At 33.5% G+C, this 18,849-nt stretch overlaps 1 protein-coding gene across 3 annotated transcripts in view; it reads right to left on the reverse strand.

Moving 5' to 3' along the window:
- Nucleotides 1–1,153: 1,153 nt before the first annotated feature.
- The window catches only part of Antp (homeobox protein H90), a 105,756-nt gene continuing 88,060 nt past the window's right edge, over nt 1,154–18,849 (reverse strand). For all 3 annotated transcript variants that reach the window (XM_018449335.1, XM_018449334.1, XM_018449336.1), the window contains exons 2-3: nt 9,834–11,234; nt 1,154–1,697 (exon numbers count right to left, since the gene is read on the reverse strand). In XM_018449335.1, coding sequence (XP_018304837.1) covers nt 1,444–1,697; nt 9,834–10,635 — 1,056 coding nt within the window. In that variant the 5' untranslated portion in view covers nt 10,636–11,234 and the 3' untranslated portion in view covers nt 1,154–1,443. The remainder of the gene's footprint in view (nt 1,698–9,833; nt 11,235–18,849) is intronic.

Here is an 18,849-nt window from a genome sequence, read left to right on the forward strand (position 1 = left end):
ATAGGAACAAATTTTTCCAACTATCGGTTATTAAACGGATAAGCTACATTTTTATGCATTATCAATTACACAAAAATATAAGCTTATTCCGTTGGAGTTCAAAGCTTACTGTTCTTATCAAATGCACGATGATTTAACGAGAAACAAAGTAATGTAACCGATAATTGCATATCATTAGCAATCTTTATAAGACTAACCTTGCGATGACGCTGATGAAGAAATGCCAAGTCCATTTGACTCTGCTCCGCCGAAGGGCGCTGTTTTTTTTTTCATATTCACTTTATCAATCAACACTAGTCTGTCCCATTCATGGTCGCTTTTTCCGCATACAAAATCCAAAAACAACGCCGTGACCTTTCTATTTATACATCAAAATTCACTGATCTTCCATGGAATTAGTTTTGCACACACTTGTATCACTATTCTCAGAATAAGACGTAAACTTCGCGATTTTTCTCTTCCGCTTTTGCACTGCTCTTTGTGTCCACTTGCTGTATCCCGCCGTTACTCGAATCCTCCTTCGAATTTTATGAAAACACATTCTCAAAGATCACACTTGGCACGAATCATAAATATCCTCGTTAGAGCCACCGCTCGGCGATATTAAAGAAAAAAATCTATCTAAACAATCCTCTAAGGACACTAAACCGCTTACCTATCGCTAAATACAGACGCGATGGACATCTTCGTACGGCTATTCTACTAATCGTCCTACAATTCTACTTTACGATGTAAGAGAATAAATAATAAAATGCTCTCCTAAGATTTTAACACGATCTTTTTTTCTATCATACTCGCAATCAGATTCGCGCAATCATTCTTTCTCAGTAGGTTTAACTCTTAATACTATATCATTCGGAACCATGTCTTCTACGTGCGTTAGTGCCAACCGGTCATCGGTCACTCGCTCCCACATTAAACTACATATATCTCTATCCATATGTATATATGTATGTATATATATATATATATGGATTTTAGTATACAATAATCGATTAAACGTAATAGAGGTTAACGCGGTTCTGATTAGCATGTGATCCAGTTTTATTTACTCTTCTCGATCAATAATCTTGATCCACCTTTTTCACGCGCATTCACGCAAATCCTCTGCTGACTCGTTTGTGCGTCTTTACTTCGTTTTATTCTCTTCTTCTTGCATTCTCGTAACTTAACGTCTCTGGGTTTATCGTAAGTTCCCTTCTTATCGTCTTCAAGCGCTCTTACGGGTCCTTCTACAACTTCCTCGTCTTCATCATTATCTGCTTCGTTTTTGGTACAAGCAACATGATTAACACGACAAAATAAGCGTCATTGCTTAGAGGGATCATTTGGAGGTCATCGATGAGGGATTGGAGTTTGGGTAGGGAGGAGGTAGTGCTGGAAACAAGGTATTAACGATCCTGAGAGAGGTGGAAAGGAAGTTCCACTCCCCTCGGAGCTCTTTTAACCCTGCGGCGACGTCTGCGGCGAGATTTCAGTGTCGCCATCGCCTGAGCCCGGCTCGCCTTTCGTCTTATTCTCTTTCTTCCACTTCATCCGTCTGTTTTGAAACCAGATCTTTATCTGCCGTTCCGTCAGACATAGCGCGTGTGCGATCTCGATGCGTCGCCGCCTAGTAAGATATCGATTGAAGTGAAACTCTTTCTCCAGTTCTAACGTTTGGTATCGTGTATAGGTCTGCCGACCCCGTTTCCTTTCTGAAACAAAAGAAATTAAAATTTCAAATTAATATAAATTATTACTAATGTTACTAAGTTAACTAATATATTACTAATGTTACTAAGTTAACTAATATATTTCATAAATATTACAGCCTATGATCGAATTAATTGACCGATAGTTTCTGTAAATTTCAACGAAGTTTCTGTAACTTTAATGAAACAAATAAAATACCGCTGCGAATAAAGAAAAGACTCAGGATCGTAAATGCAGTTCCGCATATGATAGATACCTTAGCGATATCCGCGATATGATCTGCGGTCAGTGCGCGGTACACGAATTCCGAACAAGAATATTAATTATGGTTGCCAAGAGAGCGAGAGAGACGGAAAAGACGGAGGAAGATACTAAGGAGACAGAGCGAGTTGACTCTGTGTGAGAAGTCTCGCAACTTTACAAGGTATAAACCTCAAAGGGTTTGGTTCGGTTAACCCGCCATACGAGTGAGAGAGCAAAACGAGAATGCTTCAGAACGGTATGAGGGAGGGAAGAAGGAAGAAGAGGCGTAGGGATGAGAACTGGAAAGTAAGGAGGGGAGAGGTGAAGAAGGAGAAGAAGAAGAAGAAGAAGAAAACTCCTTGGCGAGCATTCGAGGCAAACGCCGCCCGTCGCGCTGTCGGCCGATGAAGATGGATGGCGGTTCTGCTCCGGAGAGAGATGGAGAGATCGCGTAGGTTCCTGAACCTTCGACTAGACGAAGAGGACGATATACGGAGGAAGAGAAAAAACGCGCGTTAGAGAAAGAGAGGGGCAGAGAGGAGAGGATAGAGAAAGTTGGGAACATGCCCTCTTATTCCTTCCCTTGGGCTACGCTCTCAAATTAACAACATACCAATCTCTAGCGCTCTCTTATAAGCTTTAACGATTTAGGCAACTTTCCTTGGCTCTCTTTCTTTCCGTTATTTTACGAAAACACCCATTTACTGTTCTGCCAAAAATATAATAAATATTATTAAAAAGTAATTATATCGGTCATCGCATAAATAGATTATGCTTTTATGAAATCATGTACATATAAAAAAAATATTATCATAATTGATTATCAAGTGTACCGTCGACTATTCTATGAAAGCTGTATCCTATTAATATTCATTTGTCACACCACGTTAATGAAGATCATGTTCTAGATCTGAGGCTAGATCATCAAAGCGTCACGCGTCGGTGAAATACATGAAACACGTTCAATTGCATTAACACTTTAGAAAATGTCAATTTATTTATGTAATTTTATTTGTAGTATTTTATTCTGTAAATAGATAAATCGTATGTGAAATCAAAGTTTATGACTAAAATTTTAACTGATTAATAACATCGAAATTTTCAACATAGCAACCGTACATTATTTTTAAAACGCTAAAAAAATTCTATAGACACACACATATAGATTTTTATTCGAAACTTATATATTCGTCTGAAATACGTTTATACGATCACTTTAAATAAAGATAATCCTGAGTTGATGCGGCGTAATAATCAGGTTTGTTTCAAAAGGTCACTTCGCCCATAAATCCTCTCATGCCACTAGATGTTGCAGAGCAAAGAAATGAATTATTAAACGCTGCATCGAGACGAGTCTGTATTATTTATGAGCTAAAACCTATAAAGTTTTCGAGCCAATCGATTTGATTATTGAAGACTAAAATCGATTAGATGTATCCGGATATGAGAATTAGACAGCGAACAATAATACGTGAGTTGAGTGGGGTTAATTAAAAAGACAGCAATATTTTATGTTCTCAGACGTTATTTATAACATAATGGTTACATGCTTTTATAAGATGTAACTATAGAAAGAGTTGAACTGATGATATTACTTATATTTTGAAATTGAAAAAATTATTCTTAACAGATCCTAATAAAAATACATAAAAAACGCTAAATGTGACTAAATTCTAAATGTTAAAATCCAGTTTTTTTTGTAATTTAAATGTTGAAGATTAATTTTTATTTTTAGGAACAACGTTATTATCATATTTCTCACATTTAATTTATTATATATGTGATGTTACTGTGATTCCATTGATATTTTTAAGATATGTGATACATACACGCAAGCATGCATACGCGTGTATGGAAAGAAGTCCTGTAATAAGAAAGTCATACCGATGGCTTAAGTTTGCGCCGGATCGGCGTACCAGCGCTGCCACGGCTTTCGCGGACGGAGGTGACTTTAAACGCGGAGCAATAAATTAACGGCGTTGGGTTACGCAAGGATCAAATGTCCCCTGGAGTATGCCCGGGAGATTTATGGGTCTGCCTTCACTGGCGCAGCATGAAGGAACGAAACAGAACAGAACGTACACAACCGTGCGGCTTATTATAGGCTAGTTGCTCCGTATCTCCGCTTCCCCTCCTGCCTGACTAGTCTTTCAGGCCCGCCGCAGGATACACGCAGGACTTTTCAGATTAACAGCTAGCCGGATGTTGTAACCCGCTAATAAGGTGCGGCCACCACTCGGTGCCCAATTAAGCTAAGCTTTACGTGGGCACTATAAGGCTGGGCCTTGAAATGCTCTTCGATTAGATATCCTAGATGTACCATTAATTTTATCATTTGCTCACGGTATCAACCTTGGGTTGTATCTACACCGTTGACGGACATTAATATTGCACAAAATTGTATATATATGGATAGCTTTTAAAATTTTCTTAAATAAACGCTCAGTTGCAACAAAGTTGGAATTTAATATTCAGTTTGTTATATGTAATTTTTAATGACAAACATAACTAAAAATTTTATTTTTAAATGTTGAAGATTTGAATATATATTCCTCGAAAGAGTATTCTTTGAAACAATTTGTATAAATAAATAGTGCAGAGACATGATTAATAATGATAAAAAATTATGATGTTCTAATTTTACTACATATTTTAGATCAGACAATTTATTTTCATTTTTATTAGTAATTCTTACGCAAACGGTTCTCATAAAATGGATTAAATCCTAAATATTTTACTTTTGTTTCTTTTAGTAAAATTATAATTTCAACGTAAAATTGAAGTAGTTTTAATGTTTCATATAGACTAAGATTGACTGAATTTCACAGAAGTTTTTAGCGAAAGAGAAAAGCATCAAGTCCGCTAACATTTATAGAGGAAATTTAGAAACTCTCAAGGAGACTAGAGTATTCTATAGGTAGTTTTTCCTCCTTGCTTTCGCTTTCCTTTTTTTGATCTTCCGGGCGGACGAGCAGACAGGCAGACAAGAAGATGGAGTCTGAAAGAGCCCCGAGGTAGAAGGTTGAGATAATGAGCAGCGAGAACGGCTTGCCGCGACATATGCATCTTTACGGCTATCACTCGGAGCATTAAAATTTACTTTTTCTCTTGCACCTGCTACTTTAGATACGAACAGTATAGCTATCTCATAAAACTTAAGAGTGAATCGTGACAAATAGAAATTTTTATTTTATGCAAAAACTCAAATTGATTGTTAAACGTTGCGTAAATGAGTAAATCAAATCGCAACAAAATAGAGACAATTTTGTCTTTTAAACGTTGAATTCTAGCCAAATATCGAATAGAAAATCAAACCACGACCTCCATATCGTTCACAATTGCCTCCATGGCGGAGCTCCAAAAGAAAACGGTCCCAGGATTTCTGTGGATTCATTCATCATCATCATCCATCCCTTCTACCTCTTTCTACCGCCTCGATTTCTCTCTCTCTCTCTCTCTCTCTCTCTCTCTCTCTATTTCTAACATATGTACACATATGAGTGCGTACATATACACGCACATGTCTTCTCTTCTTTCACCTTTTTTAGCTCCTCCTTTCCTGCCCCTTTTGGACTCCATCGCTTTTTGAATATCTCACGAAGCCGCCATCGTTATGGCCACCAATCTGTTGAGCGGCTAGTTGGATTATAATAAAATGCATATCGGATTTGGAATGCTGATTCTTCTTGTTCTATCTGCTGATTCATTCCTCGAATAACAACTATAAATTTTACATGTATCTGACGCGTCGAATATCATTTTAGCTTTAAACATTTTATAAAATTTTATTACATGACTTCGATCTTGTAATATAATATTAAGTAAGTACATAAAATATGCTAGTAGAGGAAGATCACCGATACTGACATAGGTCTCCTAAAGTGACATCCCCTTATTTCTTAGAAACTAACCTTTGCACCTTATTAATATTAATAAAAATGTGATCTATTTAGCTAATTAAAGAAGTACGAACTCATAATTCATATATTTGTGGCTTATTTCTATACCAAAGCAGCTAAAAACAAATTCTATGAATCCGAGAAGAAAATTCTTACGGTGTTCTTTTGTAAATTGCGTAATTAAAATAATAATGACCGTATTATTGATAATATTACGTCATTTTAAATGTTATAGTTTCATAAATTAGTTTTTTTTAGAGAATAGGATATATCTTTATTTATAGAATAGGAATGTTGGCATTATTGCCTACTATGTCAGTTTTGGATCCCATTTTGTTAGACGCATAACTTACGAAAAACTTAATTATTGCAAAATTGCAAATAGTATTATAAAAACTGCTTATACTATCTGATAAAAGACACTTTTTAGTTTGTATTTATGTTTTTGAAGTTGTATTTTTACCTTTTGTTTAAAAAATATTGTCTAAAAACAAAATAGTATGTCGATATCGATGACCTTCCTCTATCTTATATGTAATATATATCTCATTTGATATTAATACGTTTATAATGCTTTTATTGTGAAAAAATAAAGAAATATATATAAAAAGAAAAGCATGGAATGTATTTTAAAATTTGTTCATTTAACTGAACTGTTTTATTTTTTTTCGTATCCTTTGTTTCATATCGCGACAATTTATTTAAAGCATATACATATATTCTGAACGTCTCAGAATATACATTACATAAGGAATGTAATATACGAGCGTGCACGCACGTATGCAATAACGGAAGCTTTGTAACTGTATCACGCCATGCTTATTTGCCGATTGAGAATATATGAGGGGGGAAGGAGTCGAGATGTCATAAATCTTTTCACACAGAGGGTCGCAATTATCTCATGCATTAAAAGTACGATGGTCGATCTCCTTTTCTTGGATCAACACTTGGGATCGGAATGCCAAATGTTGAACAGTGTTGTAATATGGCAAGCACGTTTGCTATCAATATGAAAAAGATTATGTCGAGATTTTCGAATCTTATCAAATTAACGTATAGCAATACTTTTTTGTTTGTTTTTTTTCTATATAAGCATTATTTAAAATTTTTTAAACTGCTAAATTATAATAATAAAATTTTCTTTCTACAACGTTTTTGTGAGAAAATTCTGATACAAACATATGTTAATAGAAAAATGGAGAATTTCTATTACGTCATGTATATTTATAACTGTGTCTCTTTAAATTTTTGGCATTAACAAAAGAATGTATGCATGCTTGCACGTCTTTACTTCGTAATGCAACTATAATGCAACTAACTATGCCGGAATTTCTCGGTTTGTGTAATGTGTCCCACAAAAGATATTAAGAAATCTTAGCAATTTTACCAAACAAATGCTCTTTAACGGTATCCGTAAAATAGAACTGTACAGAATTCACAAAAATCTGATTTAGTGTGTTTAATTCAAATTATGTAGCAATTGAAGTCTGCAGAATACGTGTGTGTAATAAAATTAGTTACAGTCAAGAAACTATATCAAATTTATAAGGATTTTAAAAGGTTAACAAGACACATAAATACAGATAGATAAATATAAAGTAAATGAATTTTAAAAGTGTACAAATAATATATTTCAAATAGAAATAAAATTAAAATTACCCGAAAATTAATTAATTATATCTTTTTAAAATAATATTCATTTTTCTCTTAAAATCATTTACTTTCTTATCAAAATGCGATCTAAACGAACTCTTCTATGCATTTTTATACAAAAAATGTTATGTAACATTTTTTAACAAAATAAGCAAAATTAGTTTTATAAAGACAATAAGATACGAGAATAAGACGAAACATTCTTAAACGTGCCGACATCTGTGAGCACATTCAGGGACTTAAGCCATTTTCTTCGTTTAACAGGCAGTAAACTACAAGCCCCGGCGTCGTTATAAGCGTAGTGTTTATCGGCCAATCCCGGAGCAGACTTGGGATCTGCTTCTGAATTTAACCGAAAGATGGTACAAGTAATCATTAACAAAAAAAGAATGTATAATCATTGCTAAAAAGACTCAATATTTCTTCTTTTTATGATTTTTAAGTACCACACTGAAAAAAAAGATTGGCTGCTGCAGCAAATTAGATGGCAAAATATAGCATAGCATTTTTAATTGGTTGTATCAGTCAATTTTTGGTTGTGTTAGCCTATCGAAATCCTATACTAACATTGCGGATAGGCTAACGCAACCAAAAATTGACTGATACAACCAATTAAAAATGCTATGTCATATTTTACCATCTAATTTGCTGCAGCAGCCAATCTTTTTTTCAGTGCAAAGTTGTAAAAATAATAATTTATGATATTTGTACATTTCGAAAAAGCTTATCGAAAAGTATTGCAATTTTTTATTCATAATTCTACTGCGATATATTTTCGACAGAAGTATGTTAAAAACTATAATTACATCTCAGAACGTCTAGAAACAAATAAAAATAATTACAACAGTAAAAACACTTCAAAATGTGATATCAATAATTCACATTTAATATATTTTCAATACTTTAATTAAAAAGGTTTTGTCAATATACTTCAAAAATATGTATACAACAGAAAAGTCATAATTTATAAAAAAATATAAAACATTTTAAATATTTTAATACTAAAGATAAAAATATAATAAACACTAAATTTATTTAAATATTGGCACGTATCTTTAATTGTTTTCTATTATTTTTGAAATGTAATTTTGTAAATATTGTTTCGCAAAAAAGTTAATCGTGTCATTTATTCACTGATCAATTTGTGGTTACTTAAAGAAGATATGGAGAGAAGCTGTTTCTAGAAGAAGCGACGAATAACTGAAGAATAAGAGATAGGTGAGAAGGTAAGAGTGGGTCGTTAAAGTTTTTTGTTTCGGACAGATGCTACTTTGCAGAATTAGGGTAATACAGACATATCGTTCTTTCATCGAAGATGGGTCGAACTACGAGTCAATACAGAAACGAAGAAGTGAATGATGGAATGGTGCGCTTAACAGGATTCCATAACTTATTCAATTCCATGCCAAGATTTTTTCTACCTAAATGACGGTCCAGCCTTATTGTTACTCTTTTATAGCTATGCCATACAAAGCCATAAATAGACATATGATACATGATTCGAAAAGTGTTGAATACCGTGAAAAACACGAGAAGATTTGTCAAAACGTTTACTATCTTGTTGGAGTATTATTTAATTGCATAGACATTAAAGCATTGAGCAGACATATGGTAGTAAGCGCTTTTTGAACCAATTCCATATTTAGAAAGATATTGGATACCTTCGATCGTTACTCAAAGATGTACCGCATATAAAAGAATGAAAAAAAGACAAATTGCAATATTACAAATTATGTTAATAAAAACGAATATCTCGTTGAGACTTCAAGCGGTAGCCACACGAAAAAAGAACAAGAGATAACGCTTATTGTGACCTGATGAACGAGCGGTGAAACTAACAGACAGGCTAACAGGTCAACGCAATAAATAACTCTGGTCGCGACGTATCTAGAGACATTGTGCCAATCCTGAGTCAGCTACCGTACGGATTTGGTTTAGTTTTGTCCTCCGTTGCATAAATATAAAAGTTAGCTACCTGCTACCTGAGAAACTACTTTACTAGAAACTTAGCTTTCTTTTGGTCACGCATAAAATAAAACGTTGATTTTATTCTTAAAATCTTAAGTCTTTTCTATTACATTTTTATTCAATATAATATATAAGAAAAAGTGTAAAACAACTTTTAATAATAATAATAAATTTTAATGTGATAAATTGCTAAATATGTATATATTAGAATTTTCAAAAAGTTAAGATTACAATAAATTATAAGTTTTGTACATTTAATTTATACTATAAAATGTTTTTTCTTTTCGTTCATAAACATTAGTTGATAACAATTTGAAGTCTGAGAGAAGAAGATGCATCGTAATTATATAAATTTTATAAAAATGTAACACTTACCAAATTGACTCCTCATCCAAGGATACAACGGGCTTGGTAAGTTCGCACTCGCCGAACTTTGAGCCGCGCCTTGCTGTTGTTGACTGAGCGATGATGCAACAACGCTTTGATGCTGCTGAGTTTGCTGTTGCTGTTGCGGGTGCATTCCACTTTGTCCCTGTTGCGATGTAGTTTGAGATTGTTGTTGCTGGTACATCATATGTTGTTGCTGTGTCTGCAGATGCTGATGCTGCGATTGTTGCTGCGGATGCTGCGATTGCTGCGTCTGCATATGAGGGTGTTGGCTGTGCATTTGGTGGTGCATCTGCGATTCGACGAGAGGCGGGCTATCCGGTCCGTCGAGAACGCTGCCTTGATGATCGACAGCAGCCGCTTGAAGTTTGCAACTGGCATAGACGATGGGAGTGGACGGATGTCCGTTAGGGGTTGATGTGTGTCCCATGTGACCCATACTGGTGTTCGGAGATGTCGACCTGTAACTGGCCATGCCGTCCATACTTCCGTGTTCCTGTTGATGCTGATAGTAGGCCGCGTTCCGCATGTCGATCCGGTTGTACGGGGGAAACCTGGGATAAGGCATATCTTGCTGACCTCCCGTGGTTCCATAATGATGGGCGGATACTCCTTGACGTAACAAACTCGGATCGCAGGGATCGCCGGCTTGCTGAGACTGTTGCTGGACCGATTGTGTTTGCTGAGGTACCTGTACGGCCGCACCATAGTGCTGCTGATGCTGATGCGGGTGTTCCACCCCGCCATTTCGCAGGTCCGGGATATACGAATTCGCAAAGTACGAACTCATGCTACTGTCCCACCTGTCCTACCTGCTTATGTCACTTCTCTACGTTGCTGACTTTCCTTTGGTTATCTTCAATTGATCTATTATTCTTCTCTCTATCCCTTTATCTTCGTAAATTTATTTTGTTTTGTACTCTTCCTGTGCGGACACACTGGCACACGTCTTTACATAGATACAGATTTATCACTTCGGAATTGCATTTCTTTACGAATCTTTTTTTATTTTTTTCTCACTTTACCCTTGTCATCTCACGCACTCTTGAGCAGCACAGCACACATACACACACATACACACACACACATATATATATGTATATATGTATCAAATTACCATCATTTTGGATCACATGTACATCATTTGACTTTGTATCACACTGAGCTCACTACCAAAAGAGGATAAAATTATTAACTGGAGCACTACAGAACCTTTTTAATTAGCAAGTGGAGAAGGGGGAGAGTATACCACGTATACACAAAGTGGTAGCGGAAGATAATAATCAAAGTCCTTCGTCTTCCCCGGTGTGACACCTTCGTTCAAAACGCCAAGCCACTCCAGACCCGTTTCGTTCCTCTGTCCACCCTATAATCGAAATTACGCCGCACCTGTAACACAAAAAAATCTACGTGTTACACATTACGTTATTTGTACAATATTACAATACTACAATATTAAGAATTACATTAATTCATATGTATCAAGCATCGCATAAAATTCATGTAAATAATTTTATGTAAATTTATGTAAATAACAATTATATTAAATTTACGATATAATTAAAAATACTGATAAATTATTAAATAATAAAATTACTAAATGATAAAAACATTAGTAATTGGCAACTGCCATAAATTTCATAATCAGCAAAAAAATTTTCAAATAAATACCATTATTTTTGCGAAGATTTTACGATATATAAATATATAATATCGCAGACGTAACTGAAACTTTGCATGATCCTTGTCAAGCGAACTGGATATACTGAACAGAGTTTAGCGCGTGAATGACAGAAGGCAAGTTACACATGTGCTCGTCACGGTGACGGCCATCGCACAGACGCCAAACTTATTACAGTGTTCTGTGTGGGCGGGCTAAGCGATCGTTAAATTTGGAAAAATTTCCATCCATTAGGTAGCATAGCCACTTCCCACAAGAACCTTTCCCCTTCGCATTAATCTCTTTTTCGGAAATTTTGTAAAGGTTCCGATGCACATGTTGCATGAAATTAGTATAATAGAATGTATCGGGACCATTCTTATCTAACTCAATATGTCAGGTTAAAATCAAACAACTAAATATAAAAGAGATATTATACATGTACAAGAAATAAGTGTGAATAGCGGTTTTAATTTACTTAATTTATCTTTCTAAGTAAATATATATTCATATTTCAACCAAGCCATTACATAACTAAATTAAAAACATTTTTTTATAGTTTTACATGTGATTTCATGTTTATAAACAAATTTAACTTAATTATTCAAATATTATACAAACTTAATTATAAAAACATTATTGCTTTCATTATACACATTATCTTATTATTTAAAACAATACATTTAAATTATATTTATACATTTAATCTGTATTTAAAAATTACGATATATTAAATATAAAAATATAAAAATTAAGATATATTATTCATGTTTTATTATTAAATCCTATTTAATAATAAAACAGTAAAGAAAATAACAAAAATAAATACATAGCATCCGATTAAATACATTTCGCAAGAATGAAAATGTTATAAGAAAAACTATTCAAATATAATATCGAATTAATAATATTAAAAATATAATTTTAAAAATCAATAAATATAGCGATTAGTAATGTAACTAATTCTTTTTTGTACGTATGTATAATGTAAAGCAAATTTTGACCCACAACAATTTTTACGGTTCGCAAAAATAAAAATAAGATTAATACTCGTAACAATTATATGAATATAATATTTTTCCTTATTTTAATTCTAAAAGGCATTATTTGCATGTGGCCAGGATATCACCATTGTTGACAAAATAATAATACATGGCTTTCTTATCGACTGAAATACGAAAGATTTTTGCCTTTTATGAGACATGTTGATCTGCCGATTCAAAATCAAAACCTTCTATACCGACCATATCTGATGTTTCAAAGTACAACTTATTCAAATACAAATCGCGTAATATTCGCAATTTTCAAATTCTATAGCTTCTTAAATTTTTTTTAATTTCAATGTTGGCTAAATAAAAATACAGAATTGATTAAAGTTCCTAGTTGAAAAGTTTCTAGTTAAAAAGTTTCTATAAAACATTGCAAATTATTCTCTTAAAGCAGAAACTTCGTTAATTCTTTAAATACACAACAAGATAAAATTTAAAATACTGTTAAAAGCGGTTAATAAAAAAAAATGATCCTTTAAAACCAATAATACATTTAGCTTTTACATTGTAAAAAATTTATCTCGTCGCAAAGGAATAAATGAAAATATACATGTGAATGTACATATGGTATTGTTGCGGGTGGCACGACAGTGTGGGTGGTGCTAAACACGGAGTTAGGAACGGGTTTGGATGTGCAACGGGCAGCATAGCAGGGTAAAGGGTGTGAGTGTGAGAGAGGGTGAGAGGTGCGGCCCTTGGGAGTTTGCTGTACATGAGAACGGGTCGGACGCGGACGATCGCGATTAACATTCCGGCCGCTAGCTTGCTGTTCGCGCGGCGCTTTCATTAATTCCAGCGTATTGATTCCACGGATTGATGAATGGCCGCCGATAGCGATTCCACGCGTTCGCCACCCCTTCCCCAGCACCTCTCCTTCCTCGTCTCTCGCGTATAAATTCAACCTCTCGCAGGATTTGAACTCAATTCCCGCCCCGTAAATTCCCCTTTATGTATCCTCCTCTGAAGTGCAAGTATCTGAATCCTATTGACGTGGACGGAGTATTTTTCGCAGCTTCTCGTCCTCTTTCCCCTTGCACCTCTTTAATTTAATAGTAGCGAAGTGTGCACAATCAGTTATCGTATGTTACAGTTGATTTTTCAAACTATTTTATGAATCTCAAAATTTAGAGAAATTTTTTTAAAATTAAAATAAAAAAAACCAATACATTTGTATATAACACAATAACAATTATTTATAGAGAACAGTTAGTCTTTATAGTCTAATAAGGTATAACATGTTAATTATGTCAAATTCAAGATACATACATACATCTCTCTCTCTCTCTCAGATAAGGATCTTAGGCCTCATTTAGTGGTGACATCGACCGGAAAGATCATAAACCAACTGATTATTTAGGGGTCTAAGAAGTACATAATATTGTCGGCAGATGGCGATAGTGATAGCACGGAAGAAGAGGAAAAAACGGGGTGGAGCATGTCTGACAGCTGGGTGGGTTCGGGGCCAAGGTGATTGAAAACAGGGTGGAGCGTCATGTGACGCCATGGTTGGATATGGAAGTGACGTCATATAACTACGATGGCCTCTAGTTAGCAAAATGGCCTCTGGATAGGAATTTCTTTGTCCCGCATTCTCTTATCTACTATCTCGATGTAATCAAAAGAAGATGGTCGAGGTGTTGATTGTCAGTCGTCCATCCCAGAAGAAGCGAATTGCATTTATTACATTCATATTGTTTCAATTTTAAAAGATAGAAAAGATAATATTAAATTAGAGATAATAAATATAATCGAATTTGAGAAATGATAAAATCTGATACGTATAATCGTTTTCATTATAAGACCGTATAAGAAAGACAGCAAAAAACGTTGATCGATCTGTTTATATGTATACGTATCACCGGCTGATGTAGATAAAACGGCTGAATAAAATAAACGACGTCGTTAGCAGCCGTAAAGATTGAGCCATAAATGGCACTTGGATTTGACAGTTATGGAACTCATAGCTCGTGTCGTTCGCACCTCGTAAAATAGTCGTAAACTAAATGCGTTGTAAACTGAATGTATTTCTGATGCCACGTACAGCAGCGGAGTTATATTAAAAAGTTACGAGCTCCTGACCTTGTACTATGTAACACTTAGCGCACATAAGATAGCAGCTCTCCTCACGCTCTTCTCACACTCTTCAGGTGTTCACATTTAAGTGGCATACTACGGTATTTTAAGACGCGAGAAGATAAATAAAAATTGATGCACATTTAATAAAGTATATATATATAATACATAAAATTAGAGGAGTAATATGGCAACGAACTAATATATGATTAACAATAGCCACTGTATTATAAATCCTTAAGGTCAATTTACATTTTAGCTAGTATCATGATCAATTTTTTATTCTACGACAGCAATATGTTAATATGGTAATCGACGACTTTCATATAGCCCACACACTACAAGCAATTATATAAAATTGGCGCGAAGCGGACGCGGTAATAGCTATCATTATATATAACATATAATTTGGAACAAAAGAGAAGAAGAGCTAACTCGCAAAGAAACAAGACGACTCATGTAAGATTATTAAGTAAAAATTGATGCGGATTTATGAAATATCACGATTTCGAGGTACTTTGTTATATAAAATGATCCGTCCTACAGAAACAGGATGACATTATTTTTTTAACTGTATATTATACCATAATCGAATTTATTATATGCATTCGATATTGCTGTTGTATGATTTATTTGTTTCGACGGGAAGTTCTCGGACATTAAACCTGTCTGGACTAGCGACCATTGTACAATGAATTTACATTTTAACGCGTTATTATACATATATCATAATTTTTAATAATGCTGAGAATTACGCATGTAACAATAATAAAAGAACGCTTTAATTAGATCGGTTAGTGTTTCGTTTCGTATTGTTCTAAAATGCAATAATATTAATGTACCATTAATTACATTAATACAAATGAAGAATCCACGGATATCTTGCACACAAATCTCATATTAAAACTAAATTTTACAAATTATCTAGTAGTATTTTTCTAACTAATAAATAATAAGTGTATATAATACTTGTGAAAAGAAAAATTAAACGTCGAAAATATAGTACGTCAAATGTGTGAAGACTGAAAGAAATATGCTAAGAAACAACCACGTTAGATTTAGCAAGAAATGCGATCACGGCGGAACACTTCAGAGATACCGTTACGCGCATTAAAGGATGCCGGGTTGGCGGGAGGTCGAGGTGGCATTAAAAGGTGTTCGCGATCAAGGATTCCAGCACACACATATATGAACACATATACTCGGGCGTCATCGGTATCCTGATTCTTAACCGTATGCAACGCATATGCGTGCATTTGCTTCCGTGATCGTGTACGTAAGGACGGTGTGCTACGATATAAACACATGGGCCACGCGCGCCGTATGTGTATATGTGTATATGTTTGTGTAGGTATGCGAGCCGATCAGTCGAATGCTAACACGCATGTGCGATTAGCATAATCGAGTCGGGTTGCAGGGAACCAGTTTGCAAGGCCACTGAAAAGCCGGCCGGTCGGCCGTCCGCCCGGCCGATCGTTTATGCCGTTCCTCTGTCTCTACCGGCGAGCGCGCGATCCATCCGTAACACCGATAACGTCAGCTGAACGCGAAAGCAATGGTGACGATGCATCGTTCACCACGAATTCCAGCTGCGCGGGTATTACGTGAGCTTTCTCTCGAATTACGATACCTCGATAAGAGTCCGATCCCTCTATATAACTGCTATTTAATACTATACGGCTATCTGTATACATAAATAAATGTAATTTAAATGTTAATGTTGCGAAGTTCTAATGAGTGATGAAAGATTGTGACAGACTATTTAATAAACATTCTCAAAATTAGATTTCTAAAATATATAAAATCGTGTGATAATGCATTTCAACGTTCGTTAAAATAAGACGAATATTAACTTCTTTAAATTGACCTTCTAGAGTGTTTTTATAATATATTTTATGCTGATTTTAAATATGCAGTTTGGTAATTTATAAAGACTAAATTTTTTAGTAACATGCATTTAAAAATTTTATAAACTTTTTTTCCAATAATTCAGTGGTCAATAATATTTCATTTTTCTTATATTAAATTGATCCGATAAGATGTTTCTCATAGTATTTTTTTACTGATTTCAAAAATCTGTTTGCCAAATTTATGAGGAAAACAGGTTTTTTTAAGTAATACGCATTTAAAAATTCTTTTACTTATCTCTTCTTTGACATAAATAAATGATTCATAGGGAATAGCTACTGAATTTAACATGATTTTCTACTCATTAGAAAAGGCTTCCAAATAAATTCTTTTAATTAAGAAAAAGATTGCATATATAACGAGTTGTTGTTAACAAAATATATACGTTTTTAAGACAGATATGTCGGTTATATATATATGTGTGTGTGTGTGTATATATATATATATATATACAAAACATTGGAATCTGTAGAATAAATTTTAATCTCATTTTCAAAATCAACATAAAAAATATATAAGAATTAGCCAAAATTATCTATTTAACGAAATTATTATCGACAAATATATAATTGATGATTTAATTATCTTCAATACAGCATAAAGAAATTTAGATGAAAAATCGATCTTGCTCAATATTGACGCAATTACCTATTAAAGTTTGTTGCAAATCATTTTGTAATATTATGTTTATCATTAATATAATATATCATGTATATGTATATATATATATTAATTATACAATAAATATAAATTATTATAATCAATCTAGATTTTATAGTTAATCTCAAATACGAATGAAAATTAATTATTAGCTTTCTAATGTGAAAATATGAAAATTGTAATAAGAAAATAAAAAAATCTAAGGCAATAAGAAAATCTAAAGCACTAAAAACCCTTGAAAACATGTTTCTTTTTTAAATAAAGTCCGTTTATTTCGAACTAAGTCAAATCCATGAAACGAAAGGACTCTAAGTTCACAATTGTAAAGTTACACAACCATTAGGTTAAATGATCACAGCTAACTGACCGCATATATGTATAGATGTAAAAAAACACGTGTCGTGTGATGATTTGTCAAGTTTTGTGCAGAAAACGGTAGAAATTATAGAGAAGCATTTATCACATTTTCAATGGTCAAAAGATTGTATCCATACAATGGCGATACAAAGAGAGATACGTTCGCGAACAAAAGACAACACCACTTGCAGTTTAAAGGGTTAATGGTAGCATGGCTCGTGCGAGTTGAAAATGCCGTCTGTAAACATTGTAGGTAATTTTGGCTAACACACTTTAAAGTTCACTCACTGGTATATGTACATACATATATTATATACATACTAGTATGTATGTATGTTGCGCATATAGATCGCTTTAAAAATACGTTTAAAATAACTTCATGAACATTAATCGCGTAATATTTGATGCACAGATATAATACGACATATATGTGTACTGCAATGTTCTACAATATAAATATTTTCATTTTGTTGAAATTTTAATTTCCATATAAATATGCTAGTGTCGTTCACGTGATGTTGCATTAATTATATTCATATTGCGAAGTTACACATGTATGTGAAGACGAACACAAGCGAATGATTTAAGAATACAAGAGATGATATGATAAACGAGCTCCGATAACTTGGTTTCCGTGTTTAACATATAGTGCTATTTTAATTATATAGAATTTATTAAACTACTAAAAGTAAGTAGTATTATATTCTGAAATTTACAAAGATCAGAAGTCATTAAACATAATTGCAAATGGTTGATAGTTATATATGAGAAAAAAAAATTGTTACACAAATATTAGATAAATTCTTTATAAATATGTATATACTATAATCACACATTAAAGTTTTAACTCTATTTAATTTATAAATCGGCCCAAAACTAATCGTCGTAAAAGGAACTTTCACACACACATACACAATATATGATATAAAAGGTTATTAAATGAAAAGTTTAAAAATGATTGAATATTAAAACTAATTAAAATAGATAAAGGAGCATAAAAGCCAATTCGCACACAGAGAGAAAAATGTTTGGTATTTGTAACTATAATTATATATTACTATAATTATGATTATTACTGCTATAATAATAATAACAGTAATTATATATATAGTTCCAGCAACAAATGTTATAATTGGCAACCTAAAATGACTATAATTATAGTTGTTATAACCATAAAATAGTTGAAATTACCATAAAAATGGTTCAAGTGACTATAATTTTATGGTAATTTCAACTATTTTATGGTTATAACAACTATAATTATAGTCATTTTAGGTTGCCAATTATAACATTTGTT

Source organism: Mycetomoellerius zeteki, unplaced genomic scaffold (assembly GCF_001594055.1).
Source record: "Mycetomoellerius zeteki isolate Tzet28-1 unplaced genomic scaffold, Tzet1.0 scaffold243, whole genome shotgun sequence".
NCBI classification, from domain to species: domain Eukaryota; kingdom Metazoa; phylum Arthropoda; class Insecta; order Hymenoptera; family Formicidae; genus Mycetomoellerius; species Mycetomoellerius zeteki.